This window comes from Malus sylvestris, chromosome 9 (genome assembly GCF_916048215.2).
Source record: "Malus sylvestris chromosome 9, drMalSylv7.2, whole genome shotgun sequence".
NCBI classification, from domain to species: domain Eukaryota; kingdom Viridiplantae; phylum Streptophyta; class Magnoliopsida; order Rosales; family Rosaceae; genus Malus; species Malus sylvestris.
In genome coordinates, this window is record NC_062268.1 from 35,045,245 (window position 1) to 35,061,106 (window position 15,862).

The 15,862-nt window shown below is 38.8% G+C and overlaps 3 protein-coding genes across 6 annotated transcripts; 2 read left to right on the plus strand and 1 right to left on the minus strand.

Annotated features, from left to right (window-relative positions):
• The first annotated feature begins 2,044 nt into the window (after positions 1-2,044).
• On the plus strand, positions 2,045-4,852 carry LOC126583911 (uncharacterized). Of its 2 annotated transcripts, none has more exons than XM_050248457.1 (7): positions 2,045-2,441; positions 2,536-2,724; positions 2,844-3,026; positions 3,176-3,306; positions 3,788-3,956; positions 4,073-4,202; positions 4,324-4,852. In XM_050248457.1, exons 1-7 carry the CDS (start codon positions 2,181-2,183, stop codon positions 4,587-4,589), a joined length of 1,329 nt encoding a protein of 442 aa, XP_050104414.1. In that variant the 5' UTR covers positions 2,045-2,180; the 3' UTR covers positions 4,590-4,852. The 2 variants fall into 2 exon arrangements, with proteins under 2 accessions (XP_050104414.1, XP_050104412.1); XM_050248455.1 differs by having other exon boundaries at positions 2,049-2,441; positions 4,303-4,852.
• A 2,080-nt stretch (positions 4,853-6,932) lies between these two features.
• Positions 6,933-15,281, minus strand: LOC126582450 (pectin acetylesterase 3-like). Of its 3 annotated transcripts, XM_050246603.1 has the most exons (12): positions 14,876-15,276; positions 14,542-14,754; positions 14,313-14,386; positions 13,875-13,961; positions 13,672-13,796; positions 13,527-13,587; positions 13,059-13,112; positions 12,870-12,947; positions 12,434-12,539; positions 12,174-12,319; positions 11,728-11,831; positions 6,933-7,430 (listed from the first exon to the last, which is right to left on the minus strand). In XM_050246603.1, exons 1-12 carry the CDS (start codon positions 15,084-15,086, stop codon positions 7,175-7,177), a joined length of 1,515 nt encoding a protein of 504 aa, XP_050102560.1. In that variant the 5' UTR covers positions 15,087-15,276; the 3' UTR covers positions 6,933-7,174. The 3 variants fall into 3 exon arrangements, with proteins under 3 accessions (XP_050102560.1, XP_050102559.1, XP_050102561.1); XM_050246602.1 differs by having other exon boundaries at positions 12,870-13,112; positions 14,876-15,281; XM_050246604.1 differs by lacking the exon at positions 6,933-7,430 and adding an exon at positions 10,742-11,171 and having other exon boundaries at positions 12,870-13,112; positions 14,876-15,277.
• LOC126582451 (uncharacterized) lies at positions 8,777-10,830 on the plus strand. Its single transcript, XM_050246605.1, has 2 exons — positions 8,777-10,143; positions 10,231-10,830. The coding sequence occupies exons 1-2, from the start codon at positions 9,087-9,089 to the stop codon at positions 10,314-10,316; spliced, it is 1,143 nt and encodes a 380-aa protein (XP_050102562.1). The 5' UTR covers positions 8,777-9,086; the 3' UTR covers positions 10,317-10,830.
• Positions 15,282-15,862: the final 581 nt, after the last annotated feature.

Consider the following 15,862-nt stretch of genomic DNA (forward strand, 5'->3'; position numbering starts at 1 on the left):
AACTCATCGACTTTAGCTTGAAAAAGAACTCGTTTTCCTTCCTTCTTTCGTTGTTTCGCACTATGTGCAAGGGGGGTGTCATTCTGTGTGTTGTGGCTTCCTTCGCTTCCCATGCTGGAGAGGGATGCCTGATCAAAAGAAAGTGTACGAATGATAGAAACCAGCTTGACACAGCTGAAGAGAGTAGGAATCAGTGTCGTTTCCCACAGACGGCGCCAAATGTTGATGCACAAAATCAGCGAAGATTTTGGTACAACAGAAAGTGTCAGGTTTTATGACCTTCGCTTGGTTGCTTCGGTCACTAGTGAGGATAAGTACGTAAATGAATAAAGACAGAGAAGCAAACACAGGATGTACGTGGTTCACCCAGATTGGCTACGTCCACGGAGTAGAGGAGTTCTTATTAGTAGTGAAGGGCTTACACAAGTACAAAGGATCAAGCTCTCAATTTAGTGAGTTCTTGTGAATGATTTAACACAAATGGCATTAGGCAATATTGTGGGGGAATGACCCCTATTTATAGAAAAACTTGTAGCTTTGTCACATTGACATGTGTCATGTTATGATTGGTTCTTGATGTTGACACGTGATGCGCTCTGATTGGCTTCTAATCTTGACACGTGTCGAGTAGTGATTGGCCTCCTGGTCGGAGGGGAACTCTTCTGGGTCCTTGACAGTATAGCGTTGGCCGGTGCTCGGTAGTTTCGGGATTGGTCAAGTATGGTACAAACAAATTATTATATATATATATATATTTATACATATATATTATTCTTTTATAATTGATTAGGACTTTATGGTTTGAACTTATTACAGAGAATGGAATATGTTATGAATTATGATATGACGTAAGCAATGTTGTTTTATTTATGTCGAAACCAAGAATGTTGGATCAGCTAATTACTATGCTTGAGTCTCTTTACTGTTTACACCAATAAATGGAGCTTGTTGGCATTGTAAATATGTATTTTACATATGCAGATTACTAGTAAATGGACAGCAAAGCAGTGCAAGGTAGCAATGCTTGTCAGTCAGGTTAAGAGCCTTCAAGCAAAGTTTACAGTTTGCAATCCAATGCTTGTGCCCCGATATGAGATTATATTTGCATTTAAACCATCAAGAGATGTGAATGAGACTTACTTGATATGTTTGCACAATCTAACAATTCATTCAATGAGTTACATAAGCATAATATGTCAAATTTTAGTCCAAAAGCCCAAAACCATTTCGGGATTCCCGATTTGTCCCGAAATCCCAAAACTATTTCGGGATTCCCGAAAATTGGGATTCCCATAAATTTGGTTTGGGATCGGTATTTAAATTGGGATTCCCGAAAAATTTGGTTTGGGAATCGGAACAAGGGTTTCGGTATGAGATCCCATACCGAACCACCCCTAGTTGTGCCACGTTTCACCTGTTTATTGGTTTCTCTTTGTTTTTGTATTTTTTATCAATTGGTCACCAAAATATAAAACAAACATTTCAAATAACATAAGGTAAGACAGAGAATAAGAACTTAGGCTAAATACATTACATAACAGATGTCCATATACGAGGCCTTTGTCTTCCCCACATTCGCCCTAAGTTCCTTGATACATATAAATATTTTCAACCTTTTTTTTTTCTTCACTTTTCTTTTAGAAATGGACCAGTTAGTGGATTCGCTACGACAGTTCATCTTTTTGGGGACTGAAAAGACTCATAGAGACATTTCAACTTGTCTCTTGCTACCATTGTGTGATCTTGGAAGTATAATATTATTTTTAAAGGAAAACTAATGAAAATGATTTGAAAATTTTGAGTTTTAATGATAAGGACAAAATAAAGGGTAAAGTGAATAATATCAAGTTTGACTTTTTAGTGTAAAAATATGAATTTTTGTTAAAATAAACAGTACCGTGAACTTTTCGTTAAAATTCTTAATTTTTAACTGTCCTTTATTATCTTTAATGCTTAGAAGAGCAAAGCTCGAGCTAGCTAATAGATAATGGACAATGGATTGGGCTAAATCATTATAAGTAAATGGGCCAAGATCACAAACTGGGAGATGAGCAACGAGACGACACACCATCTTCATTAGGTTGGGGGTTTGCAAATTGGAGTTGAGTTGATTATTTGAATTTGGTTGGGGTTTAGAAATTGAAATTGAAACTGGGAAGGAAGCGGTGGACAGTCGAAAAATGGAAGAGAGTGAGAGTGAGAGAGTGAGGGAGTTGATAGGGAAAGCAGTGGGCGATTGGGACGACCAAGTGATGACGAGAGCCCGATTCAAGGCGTTTAGCGGGCAGAGATCCGATTGGGAACCCGTTTACCTCTTCTGGAGAGATTTAATCCTCTGCGTCGCTCGCCAGTTGGGCGTTTTCTTCATTTCCCCCTCTCGCCTCAACACCCACTGGTTCAATCGAGGAGGCCTCGCCCCTCTCTGCCTCCCCACAGTTCTGGTATCCCTCCCTATCATCTATGCATGTTTTGGTTACGGACTAAGGATTAGGAACATCAACATTTTCTTGATTTCTTTTTTGTTTGTTATTTCAGTATGAAATGTATAATGAAGGTGAGGTTGTTCTCAGTGTGGATCTTGTGGACCCCACTGCAGGGCGTCTCTCCCAGATTTTTACCAGACTTTCCAATTCCATGGCAATGCTCAGTAGGACTGGGACCAGGAGGTCCAATCCGGAGCTTCTTATGTCCCAAGATCGTCTCATCCTTACCTCACTTTTGAAGGCATTCGTTTTTCTCTTCTCCATCTCCATCTCCATCTCCATCTCCATCTCCATCACTTTGGTTTTTACTTCTTATTCTTGGTCATTTGATTGGGGTTTTTGTTGGGTGTGAATGTATAGGATAAAGCTGCTCAAGTTGTGAAGCTTTTATCTGAATGCCATTGGACTTCTTCATGCGTCATCACCCTGAAGAGGTTCCAGGACTTATGTGGAGGACCCGATGAAGCTTCAGTGGTCTTGTCTCACTTGGTAGAGCAAGCCAAGGCACGCTATCTCTCTCTTTCCAAGGGAGACCTCATAGAGGTAGGTAGTACGAGTTCTACTTGTCATTCTTCTATCCTATTTCTTTGTAATTATGCACAATGGATTTGTTTCCTTTAGCTTTGAAAATCATTTTTCATATGATCACGTAAATTGAGATTTGTTTGGTTTCTGGCTTTCTTCTTTTGCAGGGTGTGAAACTTTCCCTCTCAGCATCTTCCTTTCCAAGTATTTCAAGTCTAGATTGTGATGTTCTGCACTTGATTTGGACAACAGAAAAGCTTCAACAGCAACTTCATGTGATTGACCAACGTTATGAAACGTAACTTTTTCTCACTCTTATTACTCTACTTTCTGACTTTCTTGTTGGAGAATGTGAGACCATCTTTTCATAGATCTCAATCAACATACTCACTCATTTCTCAGTCAATGGCATTGTGTGACATGATGACATCTATGGTAGCTCAAATCACTTATAAACAAATGGGCTTATATGAACTGTAACAGAGATTGCCTCTGCTGTATCATGATAATATTTACGTTATCATTACCTTGGCTCATCATTTCTGGACTTATTTGATATCTCTGGCTTGTGCCAGCTGGTTGGAAAGTTCCGTCAACATTAGTAACCATGGACAATTAGAATGGATTTGTTTGTTACAGAAATGTTGGGTGCAGAACTGTTAAAGATCTACATTATAATTGTTGTCTTCTATGCTCCCTTGATTTATATCTGTTTTCTTATGTGGATAAAAACAAGCGTGTTTGTCCTAGTGATTGAGTGTGTTTTATTTCATGTGCAGGTCACGAAAATCAGCACTAGCTTGTTTGAAATCTGGAAACAAGAAAGCAGCGCTGAGGCATGCAAGGGAGTTAAAGTTGGCCAATGAGAGTAGAGAAAAATGTGCAGCTCTCTTGAATAGAGTGGAGGAAGTCCTTGATGTTATTGCAAGTGCCGAATCAACGAAGAAGGTAATTGTAGGAGTGAAGATAATCATATGTATTAGTGTGTAAATAATTGAAGCAATTGAATAATTTTTGAAATGGGGGAATCTTTAGTAAGCTGATCCATTTTGGCTTGTTGGCAGGTTTCTGAAGCCATTCAAATTGGAGCTCAAGCTATCAAGGAAAATAAGATTAGTGTGGAAGAAGTCCAGCATAGCTTACAAGAAATAGAGGAATGCATTGATACACAAAAGGAAATAGAAAATGTTCTAGGTAATTTCTCTTCTTGAGTTAAAATCAATTAAGCAGTGGTTGAATTGTCAGGAATGCGTTTGGTATTTAATATCCTATCTGATGTATTTGGCTTTCACAGAAGCAACTTCCCTTTACACAGTTAATGATGAAGAAAGCATTGAAGAGGAGTTGAAGAAATTAGAGCTGGATATAGGACGTGAAAACCTTCACGAACCAATCCTGAGCAGCAGGGTTAACAGCCCGGGGAAAACAGAGGCTTCAGACTCAGCTGATTCATTGATAGACTCTTTATATAATCTGAAGCTTGTAGATGATGGTCAAGCAAGGATACCAGCAGTTGAGGAGGGCACTGCTGAAACAAAGAGAAACAAGAAAACAGAGAGGTCTGAGCTTCAAACTGCCTAAGATTTCCCACATGACAGAATCAACTGGTGAGTATTACTTTACTAATTCCTTGTACAGTATTTGTACATAAGTAGTAAAAACCCTGTAATAGCCATTGTCAAGAATATCAAAATTAACCCAGTGAATGACGGATTGGGTCAATTTTGTAAATGGACGACTGTCATACGTTCCATAGTTTCTTTGATTCTATCATTCTATGTCCTGTGACCTGCCTACTGCCTAGGGGTGCAATTTTTATTGGAACTTTTTATTCGGCCCTTCAATTCTTTTACCTGAAAAATTCAGAATACAAACATTTAAAAAAACTCAAAATTGAAAATTGTGATCCGAAATAAAACTTTAAGAATGGAAATTGGGACCTTTGCTTCGGATCCAATCCTTCCAAAAATCACCCTCCTTACTCCATGTTCTTTGGGTTTTAGCAAATGAACACCTGTTCTTCCTATCCTCTAGTTTCCATTTGTTTTTATTTTTATTTTTTATCTTGGACACAACGATTAAATCACACACTCAAGCAATGATAATGATTATGTATCAAACTCATAAGGCGATGAGCAGTAGAATATAAGGTCTTTGTTAATCTGGAAGTGGAGGGGGCCTCTCGTCAACACACGTCAAGGGATCCTTTCTCCAGATCATTTCCTCTTAATCTATCAAATCAGAAATCTGTGTCGTTGAAATTTGATTGAACATCTACAAATAGGAGCTCACTTGAAAAGTTATAATAACTTCAGTCGTTGGATCAAATTTTAATGGCACGGATTTCCTGATTTGGTAAATTAGAAGATAGGGATCCAGGGACTGTGATATATGCATGATCAGATGAGATGACCCAGCAGTAGCAGCTGGAGCCTGGAGCCGTCGTTTGCAATCAGAATTGAGAAGGCGATCGGTCATAGCAAGGAATTGGATGACGAATAATCAACGGTCGGTTAACGGCAGTTATAATAATAATAAGCTGCGTTATTTTTTTTTATTAAAATATAAGCTGAGTTATAGGGTTGGCATTTTGGACCCAACCCATTAATTCGATCCGACCTAACCTGTTAATATTTGTATTTGGATGAATGCTTAACGGGTCGGATCGCTAACTGGTGAATCCGTTAACAACCCGTTAAATAACGGGTCACTTTGGGTCAACCCTTTAGACCCGTTAGGACCCATTAACATCCGTTAGTTGAGGATATTTTAGTAATTTTAGTAAAGCCTTAATAACAAAAAATAAACTTTATGCAAAATAATAATAATAATAATTGTTAACGGGTGTTAACGGGTGACTCGTTAGCTTAGCGGGTTGGGTTCGGATGACCCGTTAACTTAACGGGTTGGGTTGAACCTGATCCAAACCCAATAAACCCAACCCGTTTACAGGTCTACTGAGTTATTTAATTAAAGAATTGTTATTAGTACTTCGAAAATCTTATTCTATATTGTCAATAAGTGTATTTTTCATTCTAACTTTAAAAAGTTTAGAATACTAAATGAGATGTTTAGAGTGTCAATAATAATTTCCTTTTAACCCATAAGGTTTTACTAGTTGTTTCCCTCCCTCCAAAATTCCAAATTCATAGGGTTAGCGTTGGCTTGCTCAAGAAATCATATTTAATTATAATTAATGTTAATGGATAAATAGATAAACCGCCTTTGCCTCTGCCTCTGAAAGCAAGGTAGAAATAGAATGGTGGTCTAGGTTGGTAGAAATTTTTCATTATACTCAAAATATGGAGTAGCACAACATATTTTATTATGCAAGTGGAGGGACGTTTAAAAAATAAAACTTTCTTCATTCTATAGTGACTTGTAGTGCAACACCTAGTGCTTACTGAAAAATTTGTCGTGGTTGGAACTTGAGAGGGCACTTGTGGCCTGTGGGGATGAGGTCTGACCACCATGCCTACCTGCCTGCCACCTGTCTCTCTATGACTGCGAGTGGTAGTTGATGGACAAATGGGCCACAAATGGGCCAAATTTGGTATTAATTTGAGGCGGAGGAGGGAAGAGGTGTTGGACATCCATAAAACCATCCATCAGTCTTACGGACCCCACAACCACAACCACTTGTTGTCTTCCATGTTAAGTTATGAGCTAAAAGGCGGACAGGTGTCTCGCGTCCTTCTCAAACGCGGTTTTGTATATTACATCACACGTCCATATCTACGATTCTTTTCTACATAAATACCCATTACTCAGCAATTTTATATGTTATCAAAAACATGGAAACATTCATTTTATAAAAAACTAAAAAAAAAATAAATAAATTATTTGAACTTGTATAACCTCTTTCTACATTCAGCTTAAACTTTAAATGTGAATTATCCTTTTTATCTTATTGCATGATTACTATTAAGTACAAAATGAAATTAATAATAAAATGAAATTTATCAATAAACCCACATCATATAATGTTTATCCTATGTTGGCTAAAACCCTACATTGATCCTACGTTGAAATGCTTTTTTTTCTCGTTTGATTTCTATTTTTTATAGTGTTGAGAAGATGAGAGTTTTTGAGTTTCAATCAACACATAAAGTTGAGAAGATGGGTTTGGGGGGTTTGGGTTTCGCTGTGTAGGTGGTGGCGAAGCCTCACTTTGGACTTAAGACTATATTCTTGGTTGAATATTTCAAACGGAAAAGAAGTAGTTTCCCAGCTTGAGAAGGAGGTGAGTGTTCCCGACGATAAGTCACCTCTAAGTATAACACATCATCTCCATGGTAGAGCTTGGCAAGCTCATCCTCCACCGCTACGGGCCACACAAATTGTGCATCACCATTCTCTACACCTATGACAGCTTTGTCAATACCCCTAGCATTCCCGCCTAACAGCCGCATATCACAATATCTGCATAGAAAGAAAAGTTAATATCAGTTTATTTTCTATGGTGTTTTAAGTATAGACATATGAAAGCATGTACTTTATGCTTATGCAAATACAATCATGGGGGACATGGATGTCAAGAAAGTATATGGAAGATTCGTAAACAAGTAGAAATTTCACCAAATTATTCAATTGAGATTTTATTTTTTAAATGGGTGTAAAGATAAATTCACAGTTTCAATTGCGTTAGTGAGGGTAAATTTAGGGAACTTTAACGAAAAGCTCTCGGTACTGTTCACTTTAACGAAAAACCATATTTTTACACTAAAAAGTCAATCCTGATACTATTCACTTGACCATTTATTTTGTCCTTATCATTAAAACTCAAAGTTTTTAAGCCCATTTCATTAGTTTTCTTGTAAATTTAGGTATAAAATTGGGTTTAAAGAAATATTACTACTTTCATTAAAAATAATATGGGTGTAGAGGGTAAGTTTGGTGTAGAAAGAGGTTATACGAGTTTAAATAAAATTTTCCCTCAAAAAACTATCTTAATTATTCACTTACAAGTCACAAGTCTCACTCATCCCTCCCTCAATACAATAATGCAACGTTCTATTAGATTTTAAAACTCAAATGCAAGCACTAGATTGTCAATTCATTGTGTTTCGAGTTTAAACTCTATTATTCTTTTCGTAAGTTCTAATTAATAGTATCGTTCACAATAAAAACTAAAATAACTCAATCTCATGCAAATGTTGCTTAAAATCAAAACAAGAACTTAGATAGATAAAATATAAATAAATAAATAACTCTAAAAACCGTGTGTCGAAAGTACTTGTAATCCGGCTAATCAATCTTGTTCATGCATTGGGTTTATGTTTGTTCGTTTCCTCATTTTCTCTAAAGCAAGAATGACTTGCAAAGAATTGAGTACACTTTCTTAATGTCATGTGAGTTGTTCTTTCTCTTAGCATGCAAACAATACCAACTCTTTGTTCGGAGGCCATTAATTTGATTCCGACAAATTCTTGTATCTAAATCTATATTCTTATGTGGGATATTAATTAGAGTTACAAATATGTAATGTGAAGGTATATGATTTGAACTCATGACCAATTATATATTTCAGTTCGGTAAAAATTGAAACAAAATGTTATTTAACACTACGATCTAGTACTATTTTTTTTTTATATAAAAATGAAAAGAGAAAAGCAGTGGTATTTTATATAAAGAAGATTATACACAAGGGACCCAGCACCACCGTGGGGAGGAAACTTTTTTCTTGTATCGCAAATGGCTAGTGCTCCAAAATTAGTAGTAGAATCTTATAAAGGGGGAGGGCATTGCAGGGATTAACTGAGTGAGACACAAAGGTATTAGAAAAAAGAGGAAATAGGGTAAAGATGAGATGAGGACTAGGTGGGGTTGGATTATGGATATAAATATAATGACCATGGACCACGCCTTTACCTTCTTCTTACCATCAACCAACTCTGCTCAACTCAACTCCTCAATCATCAATTCATCTTCTTCTTCTTCTTTTCACTACTACTCAACAGCTACCACCACTAGCTAGCTATCCATTCCTCAAACGCTTTACCTCGCCAGCGGCAGCGGCATCGGAGGAAGAGGAAGTCCGGAGAGTCAAGACAGACTGACATACACACACACATATATATGATGGCGTCGGATGAGAGTATGACCATCCGCTCTTGCATCTCCATGCAGGAAGACGAGTATGACGACGGTGATACCGATGACGGGTATGATCATCATTATTTCCATCACCACAACTTGTCCAGGCTTTCCATGTGCACTCGGAGTCGGAGTTCCACCTATGACGACTATGATGACGACCAAGATATTATTATTGCTGATGAGGAGGAGGTTGCTACCTACGCCCTCGACTACTACCATCAAGGCCAACAGCAACAAGATCAAACTCATGCCCGGCAACAAGGCATGACTATGCAAATGTCGCTCTTGTCCATCGAAACCCTTGACGATGGTTATATAGACGACGAGGAGAACGACACATCCTATCACAAACGGCCCAAACAAGTCCTACCAGAAGCTGGCCTCGCATCCGACTCCGACGGGGAACCCGGATGCTACTCGCTTCCCTCAACACCCCCAAGGCGAAGGCGGACTCAAGCTGCTGCTGCTCCGGGCCAACTGTTCAGTTATAAACATCCCAATCCCTTTTTGGTCAAAGAGTATGCCAGCGAGAATGAAGACCAAACAGCAACGAGCCACCATCCCAAGAGGAGCAGGAGGAGGACAAGCAGGAGGAGAATAGTGAGGAACCGACACTCATGGCTATCGGCATCACCAGAGAGAGGAACCCTTGCTACGAAGAAAGATGAAAATGACAAGGACGAGGACAATAAGGAGAGCATGAAAATGATGATGATGAGGATGTGCACTATTAGTAATCATCAGCAGCAGCTTGATCATTGTCACAGCTTTAGCGGGGAGAGTGATCAGGGCGGCACTAGTGGTCCAGGTACAGGGGTGGTGGTCATAACCAGGCCCAAGGGAGGGAGGAGGTCCCTCTGCATGGACTTGGACGAAGTAAAGGCTTGCAGAGATCTTGGATTTGAGTTGGAGCACCACCAGATGTTGCACGAGACCCCCTCCCGTCTTTCTCACTCCGCCTCCACCGTCGACACGAACACTGCCTGCAGTAGCGGTGCCAACTCCCCCATTGCTAACTGGCGCATCTCCAGCCCTGGTATGTATGCCAGACCTCGAGTTGCTTCTTTTTGAAATTTTGAGTTCTAAACTGCATCATCCCAAGTACTAAATGTCTCTGCTTCAGGTGACGACCCACGGGAAGTCAAGGCTCGACTCAAGGTCTGGGCGCAGGCAGTGGCACTGGCATCCACATCACGACCAGGAAGCTGAGCTAGCTGACTCATTCACAAAAAAATCGTCTATCATCTCAGTTTTGATTTCTTAATAGGTATTTAGTTTACTCCTGAGTCCTGACACTTTTGTTTGAGTACAGAACAGAACAATGAGGCATTTCGGGTCCGCAGGGAGAGTTCCCAGTATGGGGATTGAACATAGTGATAGTATAGTAGTAGCCTTCCGCTAAGCACATTTTTCTTTCTTCTGCCTTTTGGGTAGATTCTTCCTGTGAGTGTCGGAATTTATGATTGACGCTCCATCTGTATCGAGTTCACCATCTTTCGCTCGTACCTCTGCAGCTTCTCCACATTGTAAATACGACACGATCAATGATTGTCTCATGATGGTAGACTTAGATACACGCTTGATTAAGTTTATCGTGTATGAAAGATTTGGAAGTTTCAGTTTCCAATTGGATATTGGTTTAAGTATATATCCTAAATAGGATTGGCATTGATATTGTATTAGTTATGCAACATGTATCCAAAAAATTTCTCCTCTCTGCATAGTCCTATTATTGTCCAAAAATGTTGTACTACCAAAACTGCTCGAAAGCTCTTAAACAAGAATGACTAACTAAAACAGAGACAGACGAAGAAACAACGTCATACTTATTTGGGTGAAACTCTGGGTGCAGGAGATAAAATCGAGGTAAAGTTTTTAGCCCTAGCTTTTTGCAGTCTCTGCACACAGAGAGACAGAGATACCACCTATTATCACTGGGCATACTGTAACCACATGATGCATCTGGAGCAAATTATGGGCACCGTCAAGACACTTAGCAGATTTAGCACGGTAAAAGACAACCTTGTGGACTGAGAATATGTCACGGACGAAGATAAATCCTCGCTGCATAGTAGAAGAATCATTTCAGTCTCTCAAAATTGAAATCGAGAGAAGAATTTGTAGAAATCTGAGAAGAGAAAGACATCTGCTCATTTGGATGCTGAATTTACTCGTATGTTGCTAACAAGTTGAAAACTTGGACACCGAATAAACACATGAACAACTATCGAAACCAACACTTTCCCAACTCGAGGACGGAGGCACTCTTTCAAAGCTCTCCATTTTATTGGCCAGTGCCTCACCACAAGGATCTCTTGGTCACTACAAATCTAGTGATTTGTGGGCCAATTGACCTTTTGAAACAAAAGCAATAGAATCTACTACAAGTTGCAACTAACTGAGTCATAAGGAGTACACTACTTAGGAGCCATCAGATTTAAAATCATGAAAAGATTCTAAATCATATTGAGCCACCAGAATCTCTTAATGTCAGAGAAAATGAGGATGACTCCAGCAATTACAAAAACTTTCATAAAAACAAGTAGTAAGTTTATTCCAATAAATGAATAGATACAAATTCCAGAAATGGTAATGGAGTAAGCCATGAATTCTCACTCACTTGGACATAAGATTGTGGCAGGTGTTATCGCAGGGGTATGCGCAGTCAATAGCTTTAACCGGCACTCTATCATAATACCAGTCTCCAACAGACACAGCAATTGCCTGCATAAAAGAAATGTAACTTAATCCATGTCTTTCAAAAACTAATTTCATTTCATCATAAATGACTAGAAGCCAAATATGTGCATCTTGAGATTTCGAATGCTACATTTAATCATTCAATGAAAAGTGTTTGCTACATTTTACTGCCTGTAATACGGTATTAACAGAATGCTTCTGCCATTCTCATTTAACCGAAATATTTCAAATAGATAATTACAGAAACAATTATGTGAGTTCAAGGATGCCTCTGCCCCAGATGAGAATTCACTATAGTAACCTTTTCTCATCTCAAACTCTTACTATGACTTCCACAACCATTTGAAAACATAGATGGGGTCATACCCTGTTTCCAAGAAGAGGAGAATCATCAGCAAACCATGTATCTTGTCTCTCAGACTGGCAGTGAGCGAAGCAGGAATTTATGAATAATCCGTTTTTATTAGACTTTGAGAAATCACTAACAGCATTGAGCATTTGATTTCTGAAGTCTGCTCCATAGAAGAGAAGAGAAAAGAGAAGATCATTATGTGAGCCTGTTTAAGTTATGAATACATGATAATAAAGCAAATAAAATCAAGACAAGCAAAAAAACTGAGAATCACCTTGGAGAAACTGGATCTGGGATGAGTTACAAAGTGCATAATTTCCTTTGCATTCGTTCCATACTCCATGAGGATCAGCAGATCGAGGGGCTAAACTAGCTTGCACCTGAAGAAAACATATACAGGACTTGGGTCAAACTATCAAAGATTTTGTTAATCATTGGGGCCATGAAATACCAGTAAGTCCTTGGCAATTGGTCTTATTAGTACTGATTGTTGTCCTAAAAGTAACAGTCATATGGTTAAAAACTACGGCTTTCAACTATGCCTCTTATAAGAAGAGCATTTTAAAAATAAAGAATAAACAATGCAGTGGCTTGACAATCCAGTAGTTGCACCAAGCAGACGGTGTTTGAGGAGGTATAGATAAATACTGTCAACCAATAACAACAAGCCCTCCAAATCGTATAATGAAAAAAAATAAAAAGAAGATTACCTGCCATGCATCATAGGCTGCATTGAGAAGAAACATGGGGGTCTTAACATTTGCAACCAAATTCTGAGGAAAAAAGCACTGAGAGAGAGAGAGAGAGAGAGAGAGAGAGAGAGAGAGGGAGGGAGGGAGGGAGGGAGTTAAAATTGTATTCACACACATACCATAAAATTCAATTAAACAGAGGATTACCGAAGTTGGGTCTAGATGATCGAGACAAGTCTTTGGCAGATTTTTTTGCACTTCCTAAAATTCATAACAAATATCAACATCAGAACAAGCAAAGTGACTGGAGAGTTCTATAAAAGAAGCCCATAAGATGACAATTGAAGTCCATATTGTCTGTGTTACTAGTCAACAAATACTAATGTCCCAAATCTGTGCTACTCATCTCAAATGACCAAAAGCAACTCAAACTGAAGTTGTGAACAGATAGCTGCGGTATTGCAATTAATTTGTAGGCCAGCATGACTACTATTGTTGCGAGTCTTGTGACAAGCTCACAAGCAATACATAGAAAAAGCTAGACTAATTTAGAAAGAAATTTACAATTATAATACAAGCTCTGTCCTTCAAAGGTCAGACCCAGAAGTAAACCTAGGTTTTTAATTTAAAATTGGAGGTTAGTCAACCATGAAAGCAGAGACTGAAGAACCCTACCTGCAAGCTAACTACACCTGCATAAAAATTCCTTAATGTGTGCCCACCAGATACATCAGTTCTGCAAAATAAAATAAAAAACAATCACTGGAACCTCAACTGAAGAATGCAAATTGATAGAAGTTATAGAAGATCAGCTCATTACGCATCAAGGAACATTCCAGCATCACTTAGACATTTCACCGTGGTAGTTTCTGGAAACATGTCCCGGAACTCATCACAGTGTAGTATGGATGCCAGACCCCCAGCAGAGCATCCAGAAAGAAAAGCCTGAAACACAATTTAGTGAATAGAAAGTAAAAATATCGAAGCTGACTCCCATTACTAAAAGCAAGTTCAATGCAAAACCTTGTCAGCTTTCTGCATTCCTTTTGACATTAACTCGTCCATGGCAGCCAACCATATCCTTTGCCCTCGAAATTGAAGTTGTGCAGCCTGAAAAGGAGAGATTAGAATATTCAATAAGATTTACAATCAAAAGCTTTTAGTTCTCAAAATAATGAACTCTGCAGTCCTCATGCGTTAAATAGGCATTCAGAAGAATGGTTGTGTGGTTCACTCAAGAATTAAAAATGCTCATTCGTCGATGTAGATATTATCTCTAGTTGACCATGTTGAAAATATTAGGCCAACGATGCAGTGACGGGTTCAGATTTGAATTAAGCGAAGCTAAAGGGTTACAAAATGCTTGTGGGTCACCAGACTAATCCAGAATTGCTAATGATTCCCTTAAAGTTGTAGCGGTTATAGGTCTTAAGTATGAAGGTGATCGATTCCAACACCAACCTCATTCTGACTGTCTCCACTGAAAGATGCCCCGTCGCAATAACGGAGCTTGACTCTGTTCCAGTTGAAGAAATCTGCAAACATGCAACATATAAATTATCAATTAAAAATTAAGCACGTGCAAATAATTAACCAAGACAACGAGAGAGGAGCTGAAAATGCATTTGATTTTGATTTGATACAATAAAAAAAAACGGCAGCAGCGGGAAAACAAAGCAAACCAACGAACCAGGGTTTTGTTGAGGTTTATTGCTCAATAATCCAGTGAACGGTAATTGCTTTTCCATATACTTGGAAGAACCGCGGCGAGTGGTTTTACGGAAAACACAATTTTTTATTGTATTACACCACCCACCTCCCTCCAACTGAATCAGCCAGCTATTTGCACCCGATCCATACCCACCATGAAGATGGTAACCAGGCAATGTGCCATCCAAACAGACTGCCATTTAAGTATTCATTTAATAATTAACAATGGGTTTAATTTAATTTAATTTAATCAATGGGTTATTAGTTAATAAATAAACGTTGAGTTGAATCAATTCAAAAGAGACGAGACGAACCAGCTCCTTTGGAAGCCGCAGAGTCGATAAGAGTGAGGCCAACCATGAGCTCAGGCGCCGCCGCTGCTGCCGCCGCATCCTCCTTGTCGGCAAACTGAAACTCTAACGAAGATGGCTGTTTCTCATATTTCTGGGATCCGTTTGCATCCGCTGCCGCCAATGCCACCGTCACCACCACCAACCACAGCCACCACCACACAACATGCTTCATTCTTCCTCGATCCTCTCTGCTCTCCTCCTCCTCAAGCAAGCTTTCTGTCAACTTGGAATTCTCAAACTCGTATTAGAATTTAGAATTTAGAATTTAGAATTTAGCTCCATATAACTAATTACGCAGAAAATAACAATCGAGTGGGTTAAGTGAATTCATTAAAGTCCAAAAAAGGAAAGAGAAAAAACTCTCTCTCTTTTTCTATTTTTCTATTTTTCTATTTTTCTTCGAATATGTTCAAAAAAGCATCCGTAAAAGTGGTCATTAGTCAGTCATAACAGTGACTGTGCTTACTGCTGAGTGAGCAGAGAGAGAAAGAGACAGAGACTCGTCTTGTCTATCTAATTTTAATAATTCTCCTTTATACAGCTGTTTCCATCATCCTTTTTCTTTTGCGACCTATTACTAGTGGTGAATGATGATTGCCCAAGGTCAAGTTCAAAGTTAACATAGCAATATTCATTTTGGGGAAGGATTGCCAAAGTAATATGATACAATTGATTGACTAAACGAACCGTTTAACTATTTATTAGAGTTTGTTTGTACCATATTTGACCAATTCCGAAACTATTGAGCACAGTTAATGCTATACTGTCAAGGACCCAGAAGAGTTTCCCCCAACCAGAAGGCCAATTATAGTGTGACACGTGTCGACATCAGAAGCTAATCACACCGCGACACGTGTCAACATCAGAAGCCAATCACAACACGACACGTGTCAACATCAAAAGCCAATCACAACACGACACGTGTCAATGTCAGAACAAAGCTAGAAA